Here is a 22,343-nt window from a genome sequence, read left to right on the forward strand (position 1 = left end):
AACCTGCATACACATGCTGTACACTCATAAATACAACCATAAATCAAATTAAATCTTTAGAAAAAATAAGACTTTCACTGAAATGATTATAGATTTATATGTAGTTTTAAGTAGTATCAAACATCATTGGAAAACATTACAATTTCCCACAGTGTCAATTTGGAAAAAACTGTAATAGAATATTACTACTAGCATGTTGACTTTGATAGACTGTACTGATCTTGTTCAAGTTTCTTGTAGGGTTTGTGTGTGTGTGTGTGTGTGTGTGTGTGTGTGTGTGTGTATGCGTGTATATCCACAAAGGATTTTTTTCTGCAGAACAAAATCTAGTAAATTTAAATTTCAGAAAAATTATGAATAATTGGTAAGGAATGAGTCTGAAAGAAACTGAAACAGATCATTGAGGAACTTTTGTGTTTGTCTAGGGCACTGAGGCCTTGACTAAGCTCTCTTGATTGGGATGGCCTTTGTGATGGAGGTCCAACCTTCAGAAATCAGTTCTGACTTGGGATGAGAAAACAGGTCTGTAAGGAGGCTTAGGCATACTTCATTCTGGGTGGTCCTCACTGAGAGAGGCTATGGTAAGAACGTCACTCTTAAGCTGCAACTGCTTCTTAGAATTATCACCTTGAATACAAGGCTTTTTTTTTTTTTTTTTGAATACAAGGCTTTTCAACAGACGCTCTTGGCTATCTTCAGCTAGGAGAAGTTTGATGGTCTATTGACCTTTTATTGTTTCAGTAGAAGTTTGTGTGGGATGGAAAAGTAATGTGACCTCTTCCTAGTTCTGGTCTCTTGGGAGTTTAGTAATGTATTCTCTGGAGAGCCAGTGAACAGCACATCCAGGAGATTTGAGTTCATCTTCCTATTGCTATGGAAACTGGAATCCATATTTTTTTTTACCCCATGCTGTGGTGTGTGCTTGATTCCTCAGTATTAATGTCTTTGACGCATTCGTCACTGTGCCTTTAGTACTGTTGCGATTGAGACTTGATAGTTGTTGTAACCAGCCTCATTTCTGAACCTGGAAGGGGTATATATTCCACTAGGGTGTGGGGACACACACACACACACACACACACACACACACACACACACACACTACAGACCCAATGATGGGTTAACATGTTTTGTTAGCACTTCGCACAGTCCCTATCTGGGCCTGTCCTTAGGTCCCTAACACTTTTATAAAACTTTTCTCAGCAGAAATCTCTTGAGTTGTCTTTAATTATGTTTTTGGCTATCTCAGACTCTGACGAGTGTTGGCTAGGGCACAAGAATGTTGGGTCAGCCTCCAAGTCAGAGACTTGGGGTAGTTTTTGAACAAGTGTGTTGATTTAATTCCTCAGAGACTGGCCTTTTTTCTTGGCATAGGTAGCATATAAAGACCTGTGGCATGTGGTACCCCAAAGCTGGGAAAAGCAAATCTTCAAAGACTGTATACAATTTAAGTTATTCCTACCTCGGGAACTGTGTTGCCTAGTGCTTGGCTGATACAGGGGAACACTGGAAAAATCAAAGGCTGCTCTTGTAAAGGAACATGGAGAACTGACAAATGAACAACTAACACTGATGCAGGGTTACTGCTTTTCAAAGGACTTTGCTGATTTTTTAGATAAAAATAATCCTGCTTAATAGTAGCTGATGCTTGTAATCCCCGTGCTTAGGGAGCTGAGAGAGAATTGCCATGAGATTCAGGTCTGGGATGCATAGTGAGTCTAAGGCTACCTATGGCCCTGTCTCAAGGAAACAGACACATAAACAAAGCAAATAACAGGGTGGGAAGAAAGAAAGAAAAATGAATACTTAGAAGTAGTGTCAATGTGTATGAAAGTTACAATGTAAAGATGCACAGTTGCCATTGCTGTAATCCAGAATGTATTTCAGGAGTTCAGAGGGTAAGGTTAGAGGAAATCCCGGAAGTCAGAAAAGGGTTTATTCTTTTGACTTCCTAGTGGCTTTGACTAGCTTGACTAGTTCTGATTTCAACAAATTGTTGGTTAAAAGTATTAAATGTGGGGCTGGAGAGATGGCTCAGTGGTTAAGAACACTGACTGCTTTTCCAGAGGTCCTGAGTTCAGTTCCCAGCAACCACATGGTGGCTCACAACCATCTGCAATGAGATCTGATGCCCTCTTCTGGTGTGTCTGAGGACAGCTACAGTATACTCATATAAATTAAATAAATATTTTTTAAAAAGTGTTAAATGAAAAGCTGAAATGGATATTTCAGTGTGTGAGCACTGAACTGGGGAAAATACTTTTACTTCAGTCAGGAAGGATACAGAGACAAAAGCCAGGAAAATGGGCTGCCTTGCAGTAGTTACAGTCCTGTGAGAGACTGAGGAGCAGGCAAAGGCAATTAGAATGGAGAAGGAGCCCATGACACTGAGGTCATGGCCTGCTTGGTAGGGACTCCTTGCAGGGATTAGCCATTTACTTTTTAAAGAAAGCTTCTTGTGAGAGCAAAGTTTGAAGAAAATGCCAAGGAGGGGAAGGCTGTCAATGTAGAGGCTAAGGAGTCACTGAGGATCCCCCCCCCAGCGGAGGATAGGTTTCCTTCTCTTCTCTTAGAGGTGTCTTCTTCTGTTCTTGGTCCTCTTCCCTCTTCCACAATGCGCCAGGACTAAGTAGTCTTCACTAGTGACTTGTCAGCTTGTTTTTAAAACCTAGTGAGAAAGGAACTTTTGGCCACTTTTTATCAGAGTAAATTGGTGACCAGTGTTTGGATTAGATCTTTCCCGATATTTGGTGCCTTTTTCAAAGCATTGTAATACAGTCACAAAGAGATTGCAAAGTAGTTAGAGGACACTGCATTCAAAAGCAACTGTGGAGGTCAGAATCCTCTGTAAGCAAGCAGTAGGTCACCCGAGTAAGAAAGCACTCAAGGGCCTGAGTCATGGTTTGGGGCTTCCTTTTATGCTCTAGAAGGATTTGGTTATTAGGTGGCACAACCATGGTGATTCTCTCTTTTGATTGACATACTGCATGCTGACACCTCTCGCCCCCACCCTGTACAAGCCCTGTGTACATCATCCCACCTCCTTCTCACAAATCTCTTTCCCTTGTCTGTTTAGATTTGTGACTCACCAAAATTAACCAGGGTCATCTTTGAAGCTGTGAGCCTAGAGCTATCTACTGGAACCTGGCACTCTCAGCAATGGCTGTACAACTGACGACAGTGGCTCACCCTTTCTTAGAATCTAAGAACAGTGTCTCATGAGCCCCTCTCCTTTCCTTCACTTACTGGGTCCTATGTGGGTCCAGTGCAGGTTACTACAGTTGTTAAGAACTAATGGTTATACCAAGTCTTCAGAATAGCATTTTGTAGCCCTTCATACTATTTTATGGCTTTAAAAAACATTCTGGACCTGCTTCCACTGTGTTCCCTGAGGTTAGAGGATCTGGTATAAATGCATGCAGACGGCCCACAGTCATTACTCAGTCTTTGCATCTTGAGCAGCCCGGATTCTCTGCACTCACTGCCCTTCAGTATAGGGAGAGGCTTCTCTGATTTAGACTGGGAACAGCTTTTGTCTATGTGTATGCGCATAGATATTTAGAAGACAGTTTGCTGATATGTCAATTTAGTTAAATATCAACAATAAGTTTATAACTTGAGCCTGTAACCTCCCTAGACCTGGGTTGTTAGCTGGACTTACAGTACTAGGCATAGGAATCTTTGTTTAGCTCTGTACCCCATTTTTAATAGGATTATTTTATTCTCTAGAGTCTAACTTCTTGAGTTCTTTGTATATTTTGGATATAAGGCCTCTATCTGTTGTAGGATTGGTAAAGATCTTTTCCCAATCTGTTGGTTGCTGTTTTGTCCTAATGACAGTGTCCTTTGCCTTACAGAAGCTTTGCAGTTTTTTTTTTCTTTTCTTTTTTTTTTTTCTATTTTTTTTTTCCGGAGCTGGGGATCGAACCCAGGGCCTTGCGCTTGCTAGGCAAGCGCTCTACCACTGAGCCAAATCCCCAACCCCGAAGCTTTGCAGTTTTATGAGGTCCCATTTGTCGATTCTTGATCTCAGAGCATAAGCTGTTCAGAAAATTTTCCCCAGTGTCCATGTATTTGAGGCTCTTCCCCACTTTTTTTCTATTAGTTTGAGTGTATCTGGTTTGATGTGGAGGTCCTTGATCCACTTGGGTTTGAGCTTTGTACAGGGTGATAAGAATGGATCGATCTGCATTCTTCTACATGCTGATCTCCAGTTGAACCAGCACCATTTGTTGAAAATGCTATCTTTTTTCCTGGATGGTTTTAGCTCCTTTGTCAAAGATTAAGTGACTATAGGTGTGTGGGTTCATTTCTGGGTCTTCAGTTCTATTTCATTGATCTACCTGCCTGTCTATGTACCAATTTTTATCTGTACAGTTTTTATCACTATTGTGCTGTAGTACAGCTTGAGGTCAGGGTTCAACTCCTCTTTCTTAAATATTTTTGTGAGCAAGTACTATATTTATTCATTTCTGTTTTAATATTTTCATTTAATAATTTCTTGTGGGGATTCATTTGTTCATTTGACAAATATTTATTTAAGCCTAACCTTGATGGTATAGACTTTGCTAAGTGCTAAGTATTGACTTGAAGCCAGAAATCAGCCAAGAATAAGACATCCAGTATTCCTGCTACCATGGTACTTAGTATTTAGTGGAGAAGACAAGTAATTACAATTGAAAAAGGTAAATGAAAAGTATCTGTTAGCTTTGAGAACAGATTATGTTGCCCTAATGCAGTTTGGGAGGTAGGGTATGACAGGGAAGATTTTTGAAGTAAAAAAATGTTTAAGTAGAGAAAGACAGCATGAGTTAGGATTTGAAAATTAAAGAAGAATGAAGAGTCTTTTATAGATGAAGAATTCAATATAGTTTTCAACTGGACTGAGTGTTACCATCACTAAGTACACAAGAGTATATGTTCCTGTGAGGAGTGAAGTGTGATGCAGCACAGCCTCTTTCTCTCAATCTTTCTCTCTCTCTCCCTCCCTCCCTCCCTCCCCTCCTTCCCTCCCTCCCTCTCCATCTCTCCCCCTCCCTCCCTGCCCCGTGTGTGTGTGTGTGTGTGTGTGTGTGTGTGTGTGTGTACACATATATGTATATACTTGAGACACAGGCTCACTATATCGCTTTGATCTCTCTATGTAGAATAGGCTGGCCTTGAACTAACAAAAGTTCCACCTGTCTCTACTTCCCAAGGGCTGGAATTAAATGTATGATCCACCATACCCTCTCCTGATATATCTACTTTAGAAATAGTTTGAAAGTTTCTTTTTTATTAGTTAATTATTTTATTTATTTACAGCCCAAAGGTTTCCCCCATCTTCCCAACCCCTTCGCCTCTGAGAGGGTGCACCCACCCCCAACCCTGGGGCATCAAGTCTCTACAGAGTTAGGTTCACCCTCTTACACTGAGGCCAGGCAAGGCAGCCTTCTGCTGTATATGTGCTGGGGGTCTGGGACCAGCCCATGTATGCCCTTGTCTCTGGGAGTTCCCTGGGATTCAGGTTAGTTGACACTCAGTGTTGGTCTAACTATGGGGTTGGTAAAAAGTCAAACATACTCCTTTCATGTAACCACTTCTGTTTCTAGATACTCAAGGGGAATTCAAGTATATCTTCCATTTAGATAAATATGTGCAAGTGTTTATAGTAGCTTTGTATCAGAAAAAAAAAGACTTCTGAGCAGATAAGCAAATTGTGGTATATACATTTAATAGAATGCCACTTGAAAATTAGAACAAGCTATTCTCTGGTGAGGAATGTGGCTTAATCTTAAGCATGCTAAGGGAAAAGGTTTGCACACAGGGCTGGGGATACAGCTGTGTAACAGAGCTGGTGCTTAGCCCACACAATGCCCTAGTTAATTCTCCAGCACCAGAAACACAAACAAACAAACACAAACAAACAAACAAACACAAACAAGAACTTTGAAGTTTGTCTATTCTAAGGATAACGAGAAGGAGGGCTGGGGAAATAGGAGGTTAGCAATGCTTACTATTCTTGTAGAGGATCCAAGTTTAGTTCTTAGCACCCACATCAGGTGGTTCACAACAGAGTATCATTTTTGAAATCTTGGCTAGTCTGGAACTTGCTATGTAGTGTAGGCTGGCCTGGAACTTGTGGTGCTCCCCCTACTTCTCTGTCCTGGATGCTGGGATTATAGGCATGTGCCACTACTCTGTTTTTGATAAATGGCCTCTGGGAGAGAAGTAAGCTTGGTCGGCGTTTTGAATCTGGGGTTATTACTGTCAGTGTTGCTTGGAAAACTGAAGGCAGTGCCAGTTTTGTTCAGAAGAAAGGCTCTAAAGCTCTTCTGAATTCCTGCCTCCTGCTGAGAAGAACTGGGTCTCTTCTTGGACATGAGGACATGGTGTTCTAATAAGTGCAGGGACATCTCTCAAATTGGCTGGACTGTACACATCCCAGTGACCTGATCTTTCTCCTTGGGACTAGACTTGCTATGTGTTTCACTGGGGACCTTTCCCCTCTCAACACTAAATCTGTATCCATAGTCTTCATATTTAGTCCCTTCATCTGCTCTCCCCTACCCCATCTCCACTTTAGTTCCCCTGTAACTTTATCTCTGAAACTTCTGGTTCTTGGCCAGATCTGAGAGTCTTCCCAGGGCTAATGCTGTCAGTCTTAAACTTTTGATCTCTTTCTGAGGGCAAGGGTTTATCCATTCATTCAGTTAGCCAGCCAGCATTTGCTGATTTTGTGCTTGACATGGAGAATGTTAGCAGAGATGACAGACTGGACTCTCGGGAATAAAATGAGTTAAACTTGGTTCTTGCCCTTTTCTGGATGTGGCATGTGAACAACGCAGAACATGAAAATTCATATGCTAGAACTATGTATAAAGTGCTTTGAAGCATGAAACAGTGAGCAGTAATATAACTCTCTGGGAGAGAAAGAGATTTGGACATTTGGGAAAGAGCTGTGAACTTTCCTCTGCCATAGTAACAATAGTAAGAGACTGCTTATGTCTTGCGAGAGCCAGTTCTTTCATTCCATCATGTGAGCTCCACATATCAAACTCTGAGTCCCCCTGAGGGTGGAGGAGTGAGACTGGCTTGACCTTTCCATGACTAGTCTCCATCCCGATGCTGCTTACAGGTTTCATTAGTATATGCCATTAGCATACAAAGATACCCTTATCATTCTGAAAAATTACAAGGATTTTAGGAGATGTATGCCTGAAAATAGCAAAATTAATATGAATACATATATGCAAATATATGCCGTATTTAAGGGACATAATTTAATAAGGCTCTGCTTCATGGAGAAGGTTGATGGTTATCTGAAGGAAAAGCACCAGAGAAGGGCATCAGATTCCCTGGAGTTAACAAATAGTTCTTAGTATCCATGTGGGTGCTGGGAATCAAACCTCAGTCCTCTGGAAGAACAGACAGTGCTCTTAACTGGTGAGCTTTTTTCCCCTTTAAGACAAGGTCTTAATTTTGAATTTGAGGCTGACTCGAAACTGGAGGTGAGCCACTTGCTTCCTGCATTCTATGATTATAGGCTTGAGCATTAGTTCCCAACATGACATTTTCTTGAAACTGAATGAAATGAATGTTTTACTTGAAGGAAAACAACTGATAATATCTGCTGCCAATTGTAAAATCCCAATTCTTAAGTGAAAATTACATTTCTGAACGTTTGTATCAGTCACTGTGTGTTTGACAGCTTTTCTGATTAAATCAGTGGTAACATTAATGATTATGATTATTTTGTTATTGTCTAAATAGAATTCAAATGTCCACGCTTGAATATTCTGCATAACCTCGAACTGAACGTTTCCAAATGAGCAGTGTATCATAGTATAAAACCATGCATGTATAAAACCATGCATGTATAAAACCATGCATGTATAAAAGATTCATCCAAAGTACAAGATAGACCAATGAATATGAGTGTTACAGAGTACAACAGGTTTATTCATATAGTTTCAGTTTTCACATTACAGATAGTGTTAATGTAACCCTGACCTCGTGTCAAGTTCAGATACAAAAGTAGAGAATAGCCATAGTTTTCATTTGGCTATTAAAATAACCCCCACCCCTCTCCAGCTTGAGCCGCACTGAAAGCTCTCTTACAACACTGTAACTGTGAGTGGATACGAAACCGTGAAACAGTCCTCCCTTCTCATGAAGAGGTTTCCAGAGAACTGTTTTATAGTCTCATATATCCAGGCAGGCCTACATTCAATATGTAGTTAAGGATGACCTTGAACTTCTGATCTTCCTGCTTCTTCCTCCCAAGTGCTGAGATTGCAGGCTTTGTTTACTAAGCTGCATTCTCCAGCACAGAAAACATAATTAGTTTTCATTACGCATGCTGTTTTCCTTAACTTGTTAGGGACATTCTATTCTCTGATAGGTAAATATAAAGAGTTGTTTTAATATATTTCTTTCTTTCTCTTTAATTTACCTGTTATTTCTTTTCTTCTTTCAGATTTGAGACAGTTTTATGTAGCCTTCAGTTCCCTATATGCTGAGATTGCTTTTACACTGCTGATCCTTCTGCCTCTACCTCCCAAGTGTTTAAGATTGCCACCACACCTGGTTTCTTTAAAAAATTTTAATTATTATCATTGTATATATGTATGGTGTGTGGCATGTGCTTGTGCATGTGCACACATGCAAGCATATGTCCATGACTCATATAGAGAACAGAGGGTGAAACTTTCAGAACTTAGTTTTCTCTGTCCCTGTGAGATCTGGGAAATGAACTTGCTTACACAGCAAGCAGTTTTACCCGCTAAACTATCTTGCTGGCCCTCTGATAGACACCAGATAAATATCAAACAGTTATTTGGGATTACAAAGTTTGACTAAAATGTTTGGATGTGGTGGTGCATACCTTTAATCCTAGCACTTGGGAGGCAGAGGCTGGCAGATTTTTGTGAGTTCAGTGCCAGCCTGGTTTGTAAAGTGAGTTCCAGGCCAATCAGGGCTGTTAAGCAGAGAAACCCTGTCTTAAAAAACAAAAACGGGGTTGGGGATTTAGCTCAGTGATAGCCCTGGGTTCGGTCCCCAGCTCCGAAAAGAAAAGAAAAGAAAAGAAAAGAAAAGAAAGGAAAAGAAAAAAACCAAACCAAAACAAAACAACAAAACAAAACAACAACAACAACAACAAACCCGGCTCTGACCATATACAGAGATCCTGAGACTAAAAGTTCAAGAATTTGGTCCTTGATTTTCCTTTTGCTTCTATTTATTTTTCCTTTGTTTCCCCTAGAGTTAATATTAAGGCGTTCTTTAAAGGTTTTTTTTTTTTTCTTTTTTCTTTTTTCCGGAGCTGGGGACTGAACCCAGGGCCTTGAGTTTGCTAGGCAAGCGCTCTACCACTGAGCTAAATCCCCAACCCCTAAAGGTTGTTTTTTATGGAGCATCTTATCAAGAAATTGGATTTTGGTTGCTGCTAGGACATGCTGACCTTAATTCGTGATCACAGTCCAGCGGCATACTGTTAAAAAGATAGTTGTGGGCTGGAGAGATGGCTCAGTGGTTAAGAGCACCGACTGCTCTTCCAGAGGTCCTGAGTTCAAATCCCAGCAACCACATGGTGGCTCACAACCATCTGTAATGGGATCCGATGCCCTCTTCTGGTGTGTCTGAAGACAGCTACAGTGTACTCATAAACATAAAATAAACATTTTTTTTTTTAAAAAAAAAAGATAGTTGCAGCACTGTGTGGTAATGTTACTAGTAGATGAAAATAAATGTGGAGGGAGTTCAGGTCATTGTTATTCTTACAGTGAGTGACTGTTGTCTATTCACTTAGAACAGGCTTCTTAAATCTTCCCACATGTGACCTCTTTTTGCTAGATATTTTATGTAACTCTAGGTATACACATGCACAAAGCCAGAATTTTACTTCACACCTGTAATTCCAGCTTAGGGAGGAAGAAACAATTGGATGCCTGGGGCTGGCTGGCCACCAAGCCCAGCAGAATTGGTGAACGTCAGTTTCAGTGACAGACTGTCTCAAAAAATAAGGTTTACACTTGTAATTCCAGCGCTCTGGAGGCAGAGGCAGGCAGATCTTTTTGAGTTTGAGACCAGCCTGGTCTATATAATGAGTTCCAGGTTAGCCAAGCTCTATAGCAAGACCTTGTCTCATCCCTTCTTTCCACCTAAGTCTGAAATCTGAGCTGAGGTATTTTCAGGCAAGTGTTACTTGATGTTGTGTGGTGTGATGGCCTGCACTATGCAAAGTCAGCAGGCCCTGTGTTCAGAACCAAGGCTGCAGTAAAGTTGCACAATACAGCATGGTAACACCTCAGATCCATTATGCATTTTATTTTGAATTAATTTTTGGTCATTGCTTGTTCCAAGCCTTTTTGTCTTTCCACCTTTTGCTTTTCAACTCCCACATTCAGTTATGTAACCAATAATTTAAAAAGCTATGATTTAAGTGATAGGACTAGTTAATTCAGATAGAACTGAGGCTTCTTTGATTTTTCTAATTCTGTCAGGAAAAATCAGTTATGTGAAGATAGAAATTATTCACTTGCTGAATGGGAAGGAAGAAAGAAATACTCAAAATGTATTGAATATCAGTTTATTATTTATTTTTAAATTAATTTTTTTTATGTAACAACAGGATCTCATATCATCCAGCCTGGCTTTGGTTTCCCTAAGTAGTCAAGACTCCCAGTGTTCCTGATTCTGCCTTCAGGTTCTGTTATCATTCGTGGCCAACGCCAGGCCTAGCCTGAGAGGTGCTTCCATACGTACAGTTTAATGTAATTCTCACAAAAGGTACATTAGCAGATTATTACATAACTGTGTGTGAGAAAAGGGGACATGAAGTGGTTTAATCACTTGTCTAATGTCACGTAGTTTATAATTGATTAAGGATGGGATTTTGGTGTTTGTGTTTGTATTCAATTCAGGATTCTTTCATTGTAGTAAGAAATGTATTGATAACTGAGTGGATCTCTCATGGTATTCCAGATGACTGTGAAAGCTCGCCTGTGTGGAAGATACAGAAAAGGTCTCAGGGAGGACAAGGAAATGCTCAGATGAAGGAGTTATTTGTAAATTTTGGCTGACATGGTTTTCTGGATACAATTCTAACACTATGTGGGACATCAAACTTTTGTCCTCTCTTAGCCTCATCCCCTTAATCCTCTTTGCTAGGGAATGCCAGCAGTGAAGGTCACCTGTCTGTCTGCTCAGGTTACACAGCAGAGCCTGTGGGTAGGAATACAGCCGTCTTGCAGCTGCTATAGGTCTTTGGGGAAAGTGCTGGATGACCTTAGAATGTCCAGCCTCAAACCTTTGCTCACTAGTGCCTGGTAAACTATTCCATTATTTTAAAAAGCCTATAAATCTGCATAATACTTATGAAAGCATTATCTGTACCTTTAGTGGCAAAGTAAGAGGCTGAGTCTCTAGATGGGCTCAGAGGCCTGTGGGCAGGCTATAGCAGGACTGACGGTAAGTCTGGAGAGACTAGACTGGAGGACAGGAAGGACAATAAAGGACCTACCTTTAGTGATGTGAGAGGCTTCCCTAGTTGGGTGATGGTTGATGGATGTGTTTCTAATGACAAAGTAAACAAAAAGGAAAACTATGCCATTTAGTTAGACATTCAAATTGCTCTAGTGCCAGAGATATTATATGAATTTACATTTGTTTATTTGACCAATAATTATATGTAACTAATGTATTTCCTTGATTATTAGTGAGTACAGCCTTTTCCCTGTATATATTGTCCCTTTGATTTTCCACTCTGACTTGTGAGTTCGTTCTTTGTGCTGTTGTCAGCATCCTAGAGTAGGCCTAGTCTGTTAGACTTGCCTGCTGGAGAGCTATCAGAATGATAAAGCATTGTTTCTGTATGGGAAAGCTCAACACAGTTTCCAAGAGACAGGTAAAGGTCGGATGATACACTTCTGTGTTAGATGATACACTTCTGTCACTGTATATGTAATTGATCAAAATGCTTCTATGAGGAGTGAGGAGCTGGAAGCTAAGATTGCTGACACAAGAGGCTGGTGGAGGCTGAGTAGCAGCTCTGAGTAATGTTGTCCTTTGTTTTTTCCATACAGAGTTTTGCCGGATTGACAAGCCCCTGTGCCACAGTGAAGATGAGAAGCTCAGCTTTGAGGCCGTCCGCAACATCCACAAGCTGATGGATGATGATGCCAATGGTGATGTGGATGTGGAAGAAAGTGATGAGGTAATCTTTCTTACCTTCTGTGGCTCTTGTCTCTCTGTTTGAAATGATCCCTGAAAGCTGCCTAGGCTAATCTGTGTGGCGAGAGGCCTCTGCTTGTTGCCTTTCAGGAATTAATTCCCGTCAGGTGGAATGATGCCCAGGAGAACAGGTCTCCATTTGCTGACTGGTGATAGCATAATACTAATTTAACTATTTGGGAGTGAAAGGGATTCCTCCAATGGTCTGTCTAGTTTCCTTGGGTCTTTAATGTGGTCTTGCTGTGGAAAGAGAATGTTAATCTTTATTCAGCCTTCTGTTGGTGTGTGAGAAAGAAGGCAAAAATAGTTAGATCCCACCTTCTGGGGTCTTATATTCTTATTTTGGAGGAAGAAGCAAATCTTAGGGTGGCCAGTCTATTTTTAAAGACAGTTTATGGGAGCCAGTTAATAAGAACTAGAGAAAGAAAACTCTTAAAAAAAAAAAAAGAGCTGTCTTACTATTGTACCTTTGACTGTACCATTACTGTAGTTCCAGGTCAGCAGAGCCAGAGTAAAAGATCATCATGTGAAGGGTTCTTATTTCAAGCTCAACACAAGCCAGCAGTTTGTTGAAGCTACCAGACCATGCTAAATATTCAGTAGTGACTTAGTGTGCATTAGGCAGAGAAGCCTGGTCTCTAACTTTTGTAGTCTACCTCTGAGTTTTGTGTCCAGTTTTGGATGTCACATCATCAGAATGATTTAGAACAGCAGGAGACTATCCAGAGAGCAGTGATATGAGTGCTAAAGACTGTGAACCAACGAGTAGCATTTAACACAGTTCATTAATCTTACATATCTGTTTGTGTCCTACTCTGTGCTAGGTATGGAGACAGGGTAGTAAGAAGACAGATTAAGAGATACATTCTTTTCTCACTACAGGCTAGTGAAGAAACGAGTGTGGAAAAGAAATGACTGGCTTCTGGTTGTTATGCCAAAATATTGGAAAACTAACTGAAAGAAGGAAGGATTTATTGTAGCTCACTGTTTGAGAACTTTTAGATATGGTCAGTTCCATTGTTTCCAGGCTTGGAGTTAGGCAGACTAATCATTTCTAGGAGCACATCATGGCAACTAGAAAGCAGAGAGAACAGAGTGTCATAGTTCAAGGTATATCTTCTTAGGCTCTACCCACACATGCCAAAGTATTTCCTACAATTAGGCCCCACTTCTCCAAAATATCATCATATTATTAATCCACCAGAGCAAGAGTCCATTGGTAAGTCCGAGTCTTTGTGATCTAATCATTTCTCAATGATGAGACTGGTCAATTATCACATCAAACCCCTGACATTGAAGTAATATGTTTGACTTCAAATACAGAAGGATTTGAGGAGTCAGATTTTGAAAATGACAAACTGGCTAATAATGTGGTTCAGTCCTGTGACCACAGCACTCTGGATCTGGAGGAAAGAGGATCAGGAGTTCAAGTTAAGTCTGGCCAAGGCTGCATTAGAACTTCTCTACAGCAAATGCTAATAAAAACTGGAACTAGTTGTCATTAATTTACCTCTTACTCTCTGTGAGACAGCATTAAGCTCTTTGTGTAGTTACTCTAATTTTCTTAATAGTCTTCAGAAGTTAGTTTTATTATTAGGGGACTGAGATGCTAGAAAGTTCAAACATTTACTTAAAGATACATACTAGATTTGGGTCTATATCTGATTTCAAAGCCCATGCTGTTATATATTGTATTGTTTCCTTTATTTTAAATGTAGAATAGGACCAATGTGGGAAATTAAAAGCCATGCATATTCTTCTAGAATAAAGAATTGCTTAATATTTAGAGATATTTTGCTGTAGAGGAGACTGGCTTGTTAAACATTGACTTCTCTGTCACTGAAGACAGGACAAATAGAAAGCATCAGTCTGCTAATTGATTGGTAGAGGGGATTCTTCTGTACAGATCAATAATGTCTAAGGAATTTAAGGAGAAAGAGAGGTAAAATTTGAATAGAATAGAAGTGGTAGGCTTACCCGAGTTGTAGAGAACTAGAGTGATAAAGTATAGATGTAGTAAGAAGCACAGTGGATTGGTTTGGTTAAACAAAGGAACCATGGTAGAAAATCACTGAACTAAAAATTGGTAAGGAAAATGGGGCCCACAACCAGGCTGAAGTATTTATTGAGTTTGATCATTACTGGCCTTCAGGGGACCAAGCAAATAGACCCATGTTCCTGTTAGGGAAGAGGTCTAGAGATATCCTGATCATTGTTCTAGTATTGCCCAAAGACTGGAGAATGGGGAGCTCAACAACCAAGAACATGATATAGTAGGGCTGGGGAGATGGGCGAGAGCACTTTTTGCTCTTACAGATGATCAGGGTTAGGTTCTAAGTAGCCATGTTGGGACTAAGAACTGTCTGTAACTCCAGTTCCAGGGGATCCAACACCCTCTTGACTGCCACAGGCACAATGCAGGGAAAACAGATATTCATACACATAAAATAAATAAATTATTTTTTGAAAAGTAATATAACAGCAGTTGGGAGGCAGAAGCAAGAGGATCTCTGTGAATTTGAGGCCAGCCTAGTCTAAAGAGTGAGACCCTATTTCAAAAAATCTTGATATAATACAAGATTTGCAAATTTCTGGACATCTTTGTCAATGCTCCTCCTTTTTTACATTCTGTTGAATTGCTTTGTCAAAGAGAAGGAAGAAAATGTTCTCTTAGAGGAATCCTAGAGGAATGTTACCACAACAAAAATCTCATCAGCACACACTGTTCTAAAATAACACAAAAGCTGTCAGCCACTTTCTCTCACCAGTGGTGAGATGTTCTTTTTCAGCATAGCTTCTGCCTTGCCTGGGCTGCCCCTGTTCTCACTGTAATCTCAGACCTCTGTGATTAGGGTCAGAGGTCCACTATTGTGTGGTTTCACAGTCACTTGTCATCTGAGACCTAGAGTGAGAAGCTAGTAAAGTGTGTGTGCTTCAGTTGTCTAAACGTGTGTGAGGCAGGAGTGGCGTTCAGGATCTAGCTAGAAAGTTAGGTGGATATAGCAGGGCTGAGGTAATAGAAGGAAAGGTGGTGTAGAAAAATTCTGGTTGCAGTGGTTGTCAAAGACTTCAGATTTTTGTGACCCGTGTAAGCATAGTGCAAATTACCCATGAAGTCAAAAAGGATATACTATTAAAACCTCATTTAAGCCAGGTGTGGTGTCACAAGCCTGTGATCTCAGATACTTGGAACACTGAGGAAAGAAGTGAGTTCAAGGCCTTCCTGGGCTTACAGAGTTTAGAGTTAGTCTAGGTAACTTAGTGAGTGAAAATTAGTAAAAGAGCTTGGGATATATATCACAGGGGTAGTTTGCTAGCATGTGAAGTACTAAGCTTAATCCCTAGTATACCTTCCCCCAAAGCCCAATTTCTTCTGCCTCATATTGGTAAGTTTTTCAGATAACTGAAAGAACTGAAAAGTTTACCTCAGTGCTAATTTAAAAATTTTTTTCTCTGGTTTGGCCTCATGAATCCTAGGTAATCGCTCTGCCCCTGAGCCACATTCCCCAACATTGTGTGTTTTGTTGAGACAGAGTTCCACTCTGAAGCTTGGGTATGCCTGACATTGATTATGTAGCCTAGGCTGACCTCAAACTCAAAAGCCCTCCTGACTCTGGCTTCACGGTCCTAGAATTATAGGTGTGAACCACCATGCCTGGCAGGAATGTTTCTTAGTAAGTCAAGGGTTTTACTAAGCTAGCAGTGTGGGAAGTCCTTAGCTGGTAATGAAATTATCTATGGGCAAAGATTTACTTCAATGTTAGATTATCCTGATAGTCTGAGGTAGACTCTAAAAATACTATCTTAAGTTAGACTAGACTCTTTTTTTAAAAAAAATGTTCTGGTTATACTTGTGCGTGTGTGTATGAATGTATACACCCACATGCATGTATACTTATGATATGTATGTGGAAGTCAGAGGACAGTTTGCAGGACTTGGTTCTCCCTTTCCACCTATATGAGTCTAAAGTGTTGAACTCAGGTTATCAGGTGTGATGTCTGAGCCAGCTTACTGGGACCTTCGTTGTTTTTTTTTCCCTGACAGAGTTTTATTTATCCTAGGAGATTTACTGAGAAAGACACCAGTGGGTGGCTGCTTATGCTTGGGAGAGAAGCAGCAGAGAACTGAGCAGGAAGCAGATTTTGTAAATGATTTATTCATTTTTACTTATGTACATTGGTGTTCTGCCTGCTTGTATGGGTGAATGAGGATATCAGATCCTGTGGAAGTAGAGTTACAGACCATTGTGAACTGCTGTGTGGTTGCTCGGAATTGAACTCATGTCCTTTGGAAGAACAGCCAATACTCTTAATCACTGAGTCATCTCTTTGGCCCCAAGGCAGGTTTTATATAAGATTTCTTGGTGGGTGGAAGGGTGGGTGGGTGGGGCTTTCCAGGGAGGCTAGGGATTGGTGGATTTTGTGGCCCCGATCTTGGACTTTCTCTCTTTGGGGAGAAGCTTGGCCTTCTGTGTCTCAAGGGGTGGGAACAGCCATTATAAGGGTTAGTGTGGGTGTTGCTGGTCACTTTTAACTCAAACTCACTGACATGGAAGTCACTAACCCAAGCTGGCCTCAATCTTGTGATTCTCTTGCCTTAGCCTCCTGACTACTGGGATGTCTACCATAAAAAAAAATGAAGTCTTTTGTACACAACAGATAAATCTTAACAACATTGTGCTGAATGGAAGAAACCAGTCTAAAAAATTATCTGAGAACTTTGGCTTGATGGTGCATGTCTAAGATCCTAATACTTCTTAGGAGGAGAGGCAGAAGCAAAGATTGCTTCAAGGTCGAGACCAGTCTCATGGACATAGGGAGTTTGTAAGCAAGCCTTACAATCAAAAAAATTCTGTATCAAAAAAAATTACAGTGAGTCCATTTACATGGCATTCTGAGAAGGTAAAGTGAGGTCACTAAGTCTGCAGAGAAGACCAGAGGAACTAGGGTTTGTGAGTACAGGGAGAGTTTGATAGCCAAGGTCGGGATTACAGAATTTTTTTGCTCTGTGTACACCCAGGTTGTAAAAGTTATTACCACAAGTCTAAATATATATTAAATTTATAGGGCTATACACAAACTCCAAAACTTAATCTAGTCATGTAAAATAAAAAATGTTTTCCTTGAGTACTTCCGGCCTCAACTGGAACTTCTTATCCAGAGCAGCTTCTCTTTGCAGGGGTGAAGGGTGAGATGCGTGGGTGCTCAGGCACTGAGAATAGGTGATGACTGAGAGCTCAGCCCTAAACAGGACAGGAGCACCACTTCCTGTAAGGCTTGAGCATTGTTGTGGAAGTGGTCAAGGGGGAAATGTAAGGGCCAGGAGATGAGAAGAAGGGCTATAAAGTGCTGTCACCTGGGCAGGCCACTGCCACTGTAGTTATGACCTCACTGTAGCTATGACTGCCTATAGTTCCTGAGAGATGACTCCATAGGAAAAGGCACTGGTAAAAGTTGTGTAAGCCTGGCAACTTAATTCTATTCCTTGAATCCACATAATGGTGGAAGAGACTGGCTTAGTAAAGTTGTCCAAACACAAGCTGTGTGTATTTACAGTGTGGTACCTCATTCCCAACATGCACACACAGTAATAATAATGATAATAATGATAATAATAATAATAAATGCATTTATCAACAGTCACGCATGGATCAGAGAAGGCCTCATGAGCCCTATGATGAACTACTGGCCACTGGTGGATTCTGGGGGAGGGGCAGTCATTGTTTCAATGTGTACTCACTGAGGAGTCCACCAGGCACAAAGAGATAATTCCAAACCTATGGGCACATGGATAATCTTGGATAAACTTAATGGGTCTTAAACAACAACAACAAAACCCAAACAAAATAAAAGACTTGAATTGGGGAAAGGAACTTAGGGCAGGTAAGTGCAAGGGAGATTGGAATAATGGTTTTCAGTAATCAGAATTCACTTCATACATGTATGAAACTATTTTTTCCAGAGTGGTTGATAAAAAGGAAGCAGGCATAATGGAGCAAGGACATGAGTTTTTAGGGGCTACTACTTCTCTGGAAGCCAATATATTTTGTTAAAAGGTCTGGCTTCAATAAAATATCTGAATTAGACCTAAATCCATAAGGTTAGAGAAACTTAAAACACAAAGACAAGGTACAAAGACATACTTGGACTTGACAGAATAGTAATGGATCCCTTGGGACTGGAGAGATGGTGCACTGGTTAAGAGTACTGGTTGCCCATCCAGAGGTCCTAGGTTTGATTCTCAGTATCTACATGGCAGTGTAAAACCTTCTGTGTGGTAAGTCATGACAGGATGTGAGTATTGATGGCTGCCACCAAGTACTTGGGCTGTGTGACTAAACCCTGAACAGAACTATCAGCGAGAGCACTTGTGATGACCCAAAGGTAGCCAGGAATTCAGATGTGTTGGGGAGTGGTATGTAGGAAGAGAAGAGGGGGCTCAGTGCAGTTAGTATGGGCTAATTTGGGTGAAGGAAAGTAGCAGGATTATATGTAACACCTGTGACCATGATTATCAATAATTGATATTCCCCTTCAGGCCTTGTGCCTCTTTTTCTTATAGCCAGGTAACTGTAGACAAGCTTGCCCTGCTACTAGTGTCTTCCTTACTAGCTCCTACTGTGTGTACTGCAAGTAATCTCCAACACTAGGTTGCGGTTCTGTGTCTCCTGTGTGTTTCCTAACATTCCATCCCTTCAGATCTGGCCTTAGCTGCTGTTAGATTCAGACACACATCCTATCACTGTGGTCTGGCTCTGCTCTTATTTGTGTCATAGACATTACAGACTATTTCCTGGCTCTTTCTCTTCTCAGCAAGTGTTCCTCCCACCCCTTTGTCTGTGTCATATTAGCTCTCCTTTGGAATGTGCCAACCACTCGAGGAAAGATGGACAACTTCCTGTCCCATGCCAGGCTCAAGTCAACCACAGTGCTGAATGGTGTGGTGTCATGGTATGATGAGATGGCTAATTTGAAGTCCATTTTGTTGATTGTGGTGATTTTTCTATTGTTGTTGTGTGTGTTTTGGTGCTGGGGATTATTATGTCCATCCATGCTTGGCTAGGCCAGGTGGGTGCTTTATTACTAACTGAAATCCCCAGAACCTAATTAGGACTTCTTGCTGTAGAGGCCAGCTCTCACTAACTGTAACTGTACCATCATATTAGGAAAGGGAGAAAAAACCAAAGATTGTGTGCCAGATATTGTGCTTGTGGCTTCGTATACATTAAATTCTGATAATAATTCTGGAAATAATTATTCTCTTTAAATAGTTGGGAAAATGCCTTCTAAGTTAAAGTTTTTTTTGCTTAAGGTCACATAGCCACTAAGTAGCAAAGCCAAATTTTGAAAATAGACCTGTTTGCACCTATTCTTTCTGATGATGATAATAATAATCATAAAACTTACACTGAGTCTATTCTGTGTGTCTGGTATTATACAAGGGCTTTCTGTGCATCAGTCATTTAACCCTTGCACGGACTTCATAAGCTACCACCAATTGGTAATGAAGAAAGAGGCTGTAATTTTCGAAAATTTTTTTTTCTTTTTTTTCAGAGCTGGGGATCGAACACAGGGCCTTGTGCTTGTTAGGCAAGCGCTCTACCGCTGAGCTAAATCCCCAACCCCAATTTTTGAAGTTTTTAAAGGGGCAGAGTCAGGTCTACTTTTGGCTCCAGATGTGGGGTCTTAACTCATAAAAATATAACAGTTTCTAATGAAGTGCTAAACTGAGTGGTATTGAGTGGTGAGATAAGGGAGTTGAGTAAGGATGGGAAAGTCAGGAATGTGCATGCAAAGCGAGGCTACTAGCTCATTTCAAAGGATACTGAGGTGACAAAGACACCAGGGTACATGGTGAGGCTTTCTGAGTGATTGCACTGAGGGCAGGGTTTCTGGGAGGAAAAGTCAAACCTGTGTTTTTGAATACTGGAATTACTAAGACACATCTTTTCATCTGGTAAAGGGGGTACATTAGCCTGGGAGTGTCACTACCACATGCCCAAACCCTGGCCAGCCAACTGCGTATGTGGTTTCATTCATTCCTCAGTTTGTCTGTGAGCTGGAAGTTACTAACTGCATTTAAAGATTATTAAACTGTAAGCAAGTAGCTTATCTTTTTGTTTAATTAAACTCTTACAGCTCACAATCTGGCTGTGGATCATTTGATGGTTCACGTTATGTTGTATTGGTTCCCCTACTCTATGCTGCTGATATCCAAGCAGGCTCTTTATAAACCACCATTGCACTCTTGTTATAAATGAACATTTATCCTGGCCTTCCTTTGCCTTCCATTTTGCCTATAAAATTTTCTCATCACCAAGGCCTAAATCAGGTTTCTGAACCTCACTGTAATTGGTAATTTCGGCCAGACAATTCTTTGTTGTGGGAGCTACCTGTGTATTTTAGGATCGTGAGTGATGTCCTAGCTCTACAGCATAGGCCGGTAGCAGACCTTCCTGTTCCGTCATTGACAACCAACTGGATTGGCACTTCTGAATGGTAGTTTACCTGAGGAAAGTTATTATGTTTCTTGAATACTGCTGATTTACAGGTAACAGGTTTTTTCCCCCTAAGAAAAATTTCCCCTACTTTGGGAAGTAACCCTTACTCTCTCATTTGGCATTCTCTCTCTCTCTCTCTCTCTCTCTCTCTCTCTCTCTCTCTCTCTCTCTCTGTGTGTGTGTGTGTGTGTGTGTGTGTGTGTGTGTTGAGTTCATCCTCATCTGCCCTACAAGACACTACAAGTTCCATTAGGAGGTAGGAACCATGCATGGATTTTTAAAAGTCAATTATTTTATTTTATGTGTAAGATTGTTTTGCCTGCATGTATATATGTGCACCACATGTGTTTCTGGTGCCAGAAGTTGTCACTGGGTCCACTGGAACTGGTGGTACCGATCACTGTGGGCTGCTCGATGTGGGTGCTTAGACAGAACTCAGGTCCTCTGTCAGAGCAGCAAGTGCTTTTAACCACTGAGTCATTTCTCCAGTCCCAGTGTGGTTTTTGGTTTTTGAGACAGGATCTTGCTCTGTAGCCCGGTGATAAGAGTATGATGAGAAACTGCAGCTGAAATGAACCCTTTCCTCCCCAAGTTGCTTTGGTCGTGGTGTTTTATAGCTGTAGAAACCCTAAGACAATAGCTAACACCTCTTATACCAGAAATTTGGAGGCAGGTCTAGGTAGACTTCTGTGAGGCCCGCATAGTTCACATGTCATGCTCCAGGCCAGCTAAGGACACACACTGAGACCCTTTCTCAAAACAACGAGACAAAACGAAAGCCAAGTCTGAATATGACCTTTAGAGTCTGGCCTGAGCCCATTATTTTAGCTCTAAGGTCAAGTAGTTTTGGGCTTCACTTTACTCATTTATGAAATTGAAGATTAGTTTAGATATTCTTTGCCTTTGGCAAGAGTTAGTTAGAAAGCCAGAGATAGAAATTGTTTATAGAGAAACACTAGATATTTTTTTGTTTTGTTTTAGGCTGATCTAGAACTGACTAGGTAGACCAAGCTAGCCTTGAACCTGTGCTGATTCCTCGTTTCTGCTGCCAGAGCTGAATACTGGGATTATACCTGCTGACAGGAGTACAGTCTGAGGGCCAGAGTGCTGCTATTCAGAGAGCTGTGGGAGTTTCAAGAAGCATCAGTATGTGCTGTAGAGAAGATACATGGTCTTCTGGCACACAAGCAAGGGTCCCAGTTGGCAGACACATGGAGCCACACATTCAGGGAGTAGGCAGACTTTGCAATCTGTCTCAGTGACTTGCCAGATGCAGGATGAGGCAGCAGCTCCCCCAGATGGCCTCCCTCATGCTTCCAGGAAAACCAGAAGGTGGCTTGCTTTGACAGGCAGGGAAATTCTTTCTCACTAAGAAGGCTGTTGTTTTCCTTCCTCCTTTCTTTGTTGTAGAGTTTGCTTTGTCTCTTCTTGATGGCATCCTACTGCTGTCATGTGATCTGTCTATGTGTATGAGAGTCCTTGTGTTTTTATGGGTACATGTATCATTTTTTGCTTGTAGGGATATGTGTCTTTCTGCATTTAGATTCATCTGTGTCTGTAACAAAAAGTAGAGGAAAAAGAACAAATTCTGAGTTAGGGAAACTGACTCAGGATCAAAAAGGCAAGGGG

General features: G+C 41.0%; 1 protein-coding gene across 9 annotated transcripts in view; it reads left to right on the forward strand.

The window, feature by feature from the left end:
- Positions 1–22,343, forward strand: part of Stim1 (stromal interaction molecule 1) — a 162,588-nt gene that overhangs the window by 78,860 nt on the left and 61,385 nt on the right. For all 9 annotated transcript variants that reach the window (XM_087570765.1, XM_087570772.1, XM_087570769.1 and 6 more), the window contains 1 exon segment: positions 12,066–12,196. In XM_087570765.1, coding sequence (XP_087426891.1) covers positions 12,066–12,196 — 131 coding nt within the window.

The sequence above is a fragment of the Rattus norvegicus genome, chromosome 1, assembly GCF_021556685.1.
Source record: "Rattus norvegicus strain SHRSP/BbbUtx chromosome 1, alternate assembly SHRSP_T2T, whole genome shotgun sequence".
Lineage (NCBI taxonomy): Eukaryota > Metazoa > Chordata > Mammalia > Rodentia > Muridae > Rattus > Rattus norvegicus.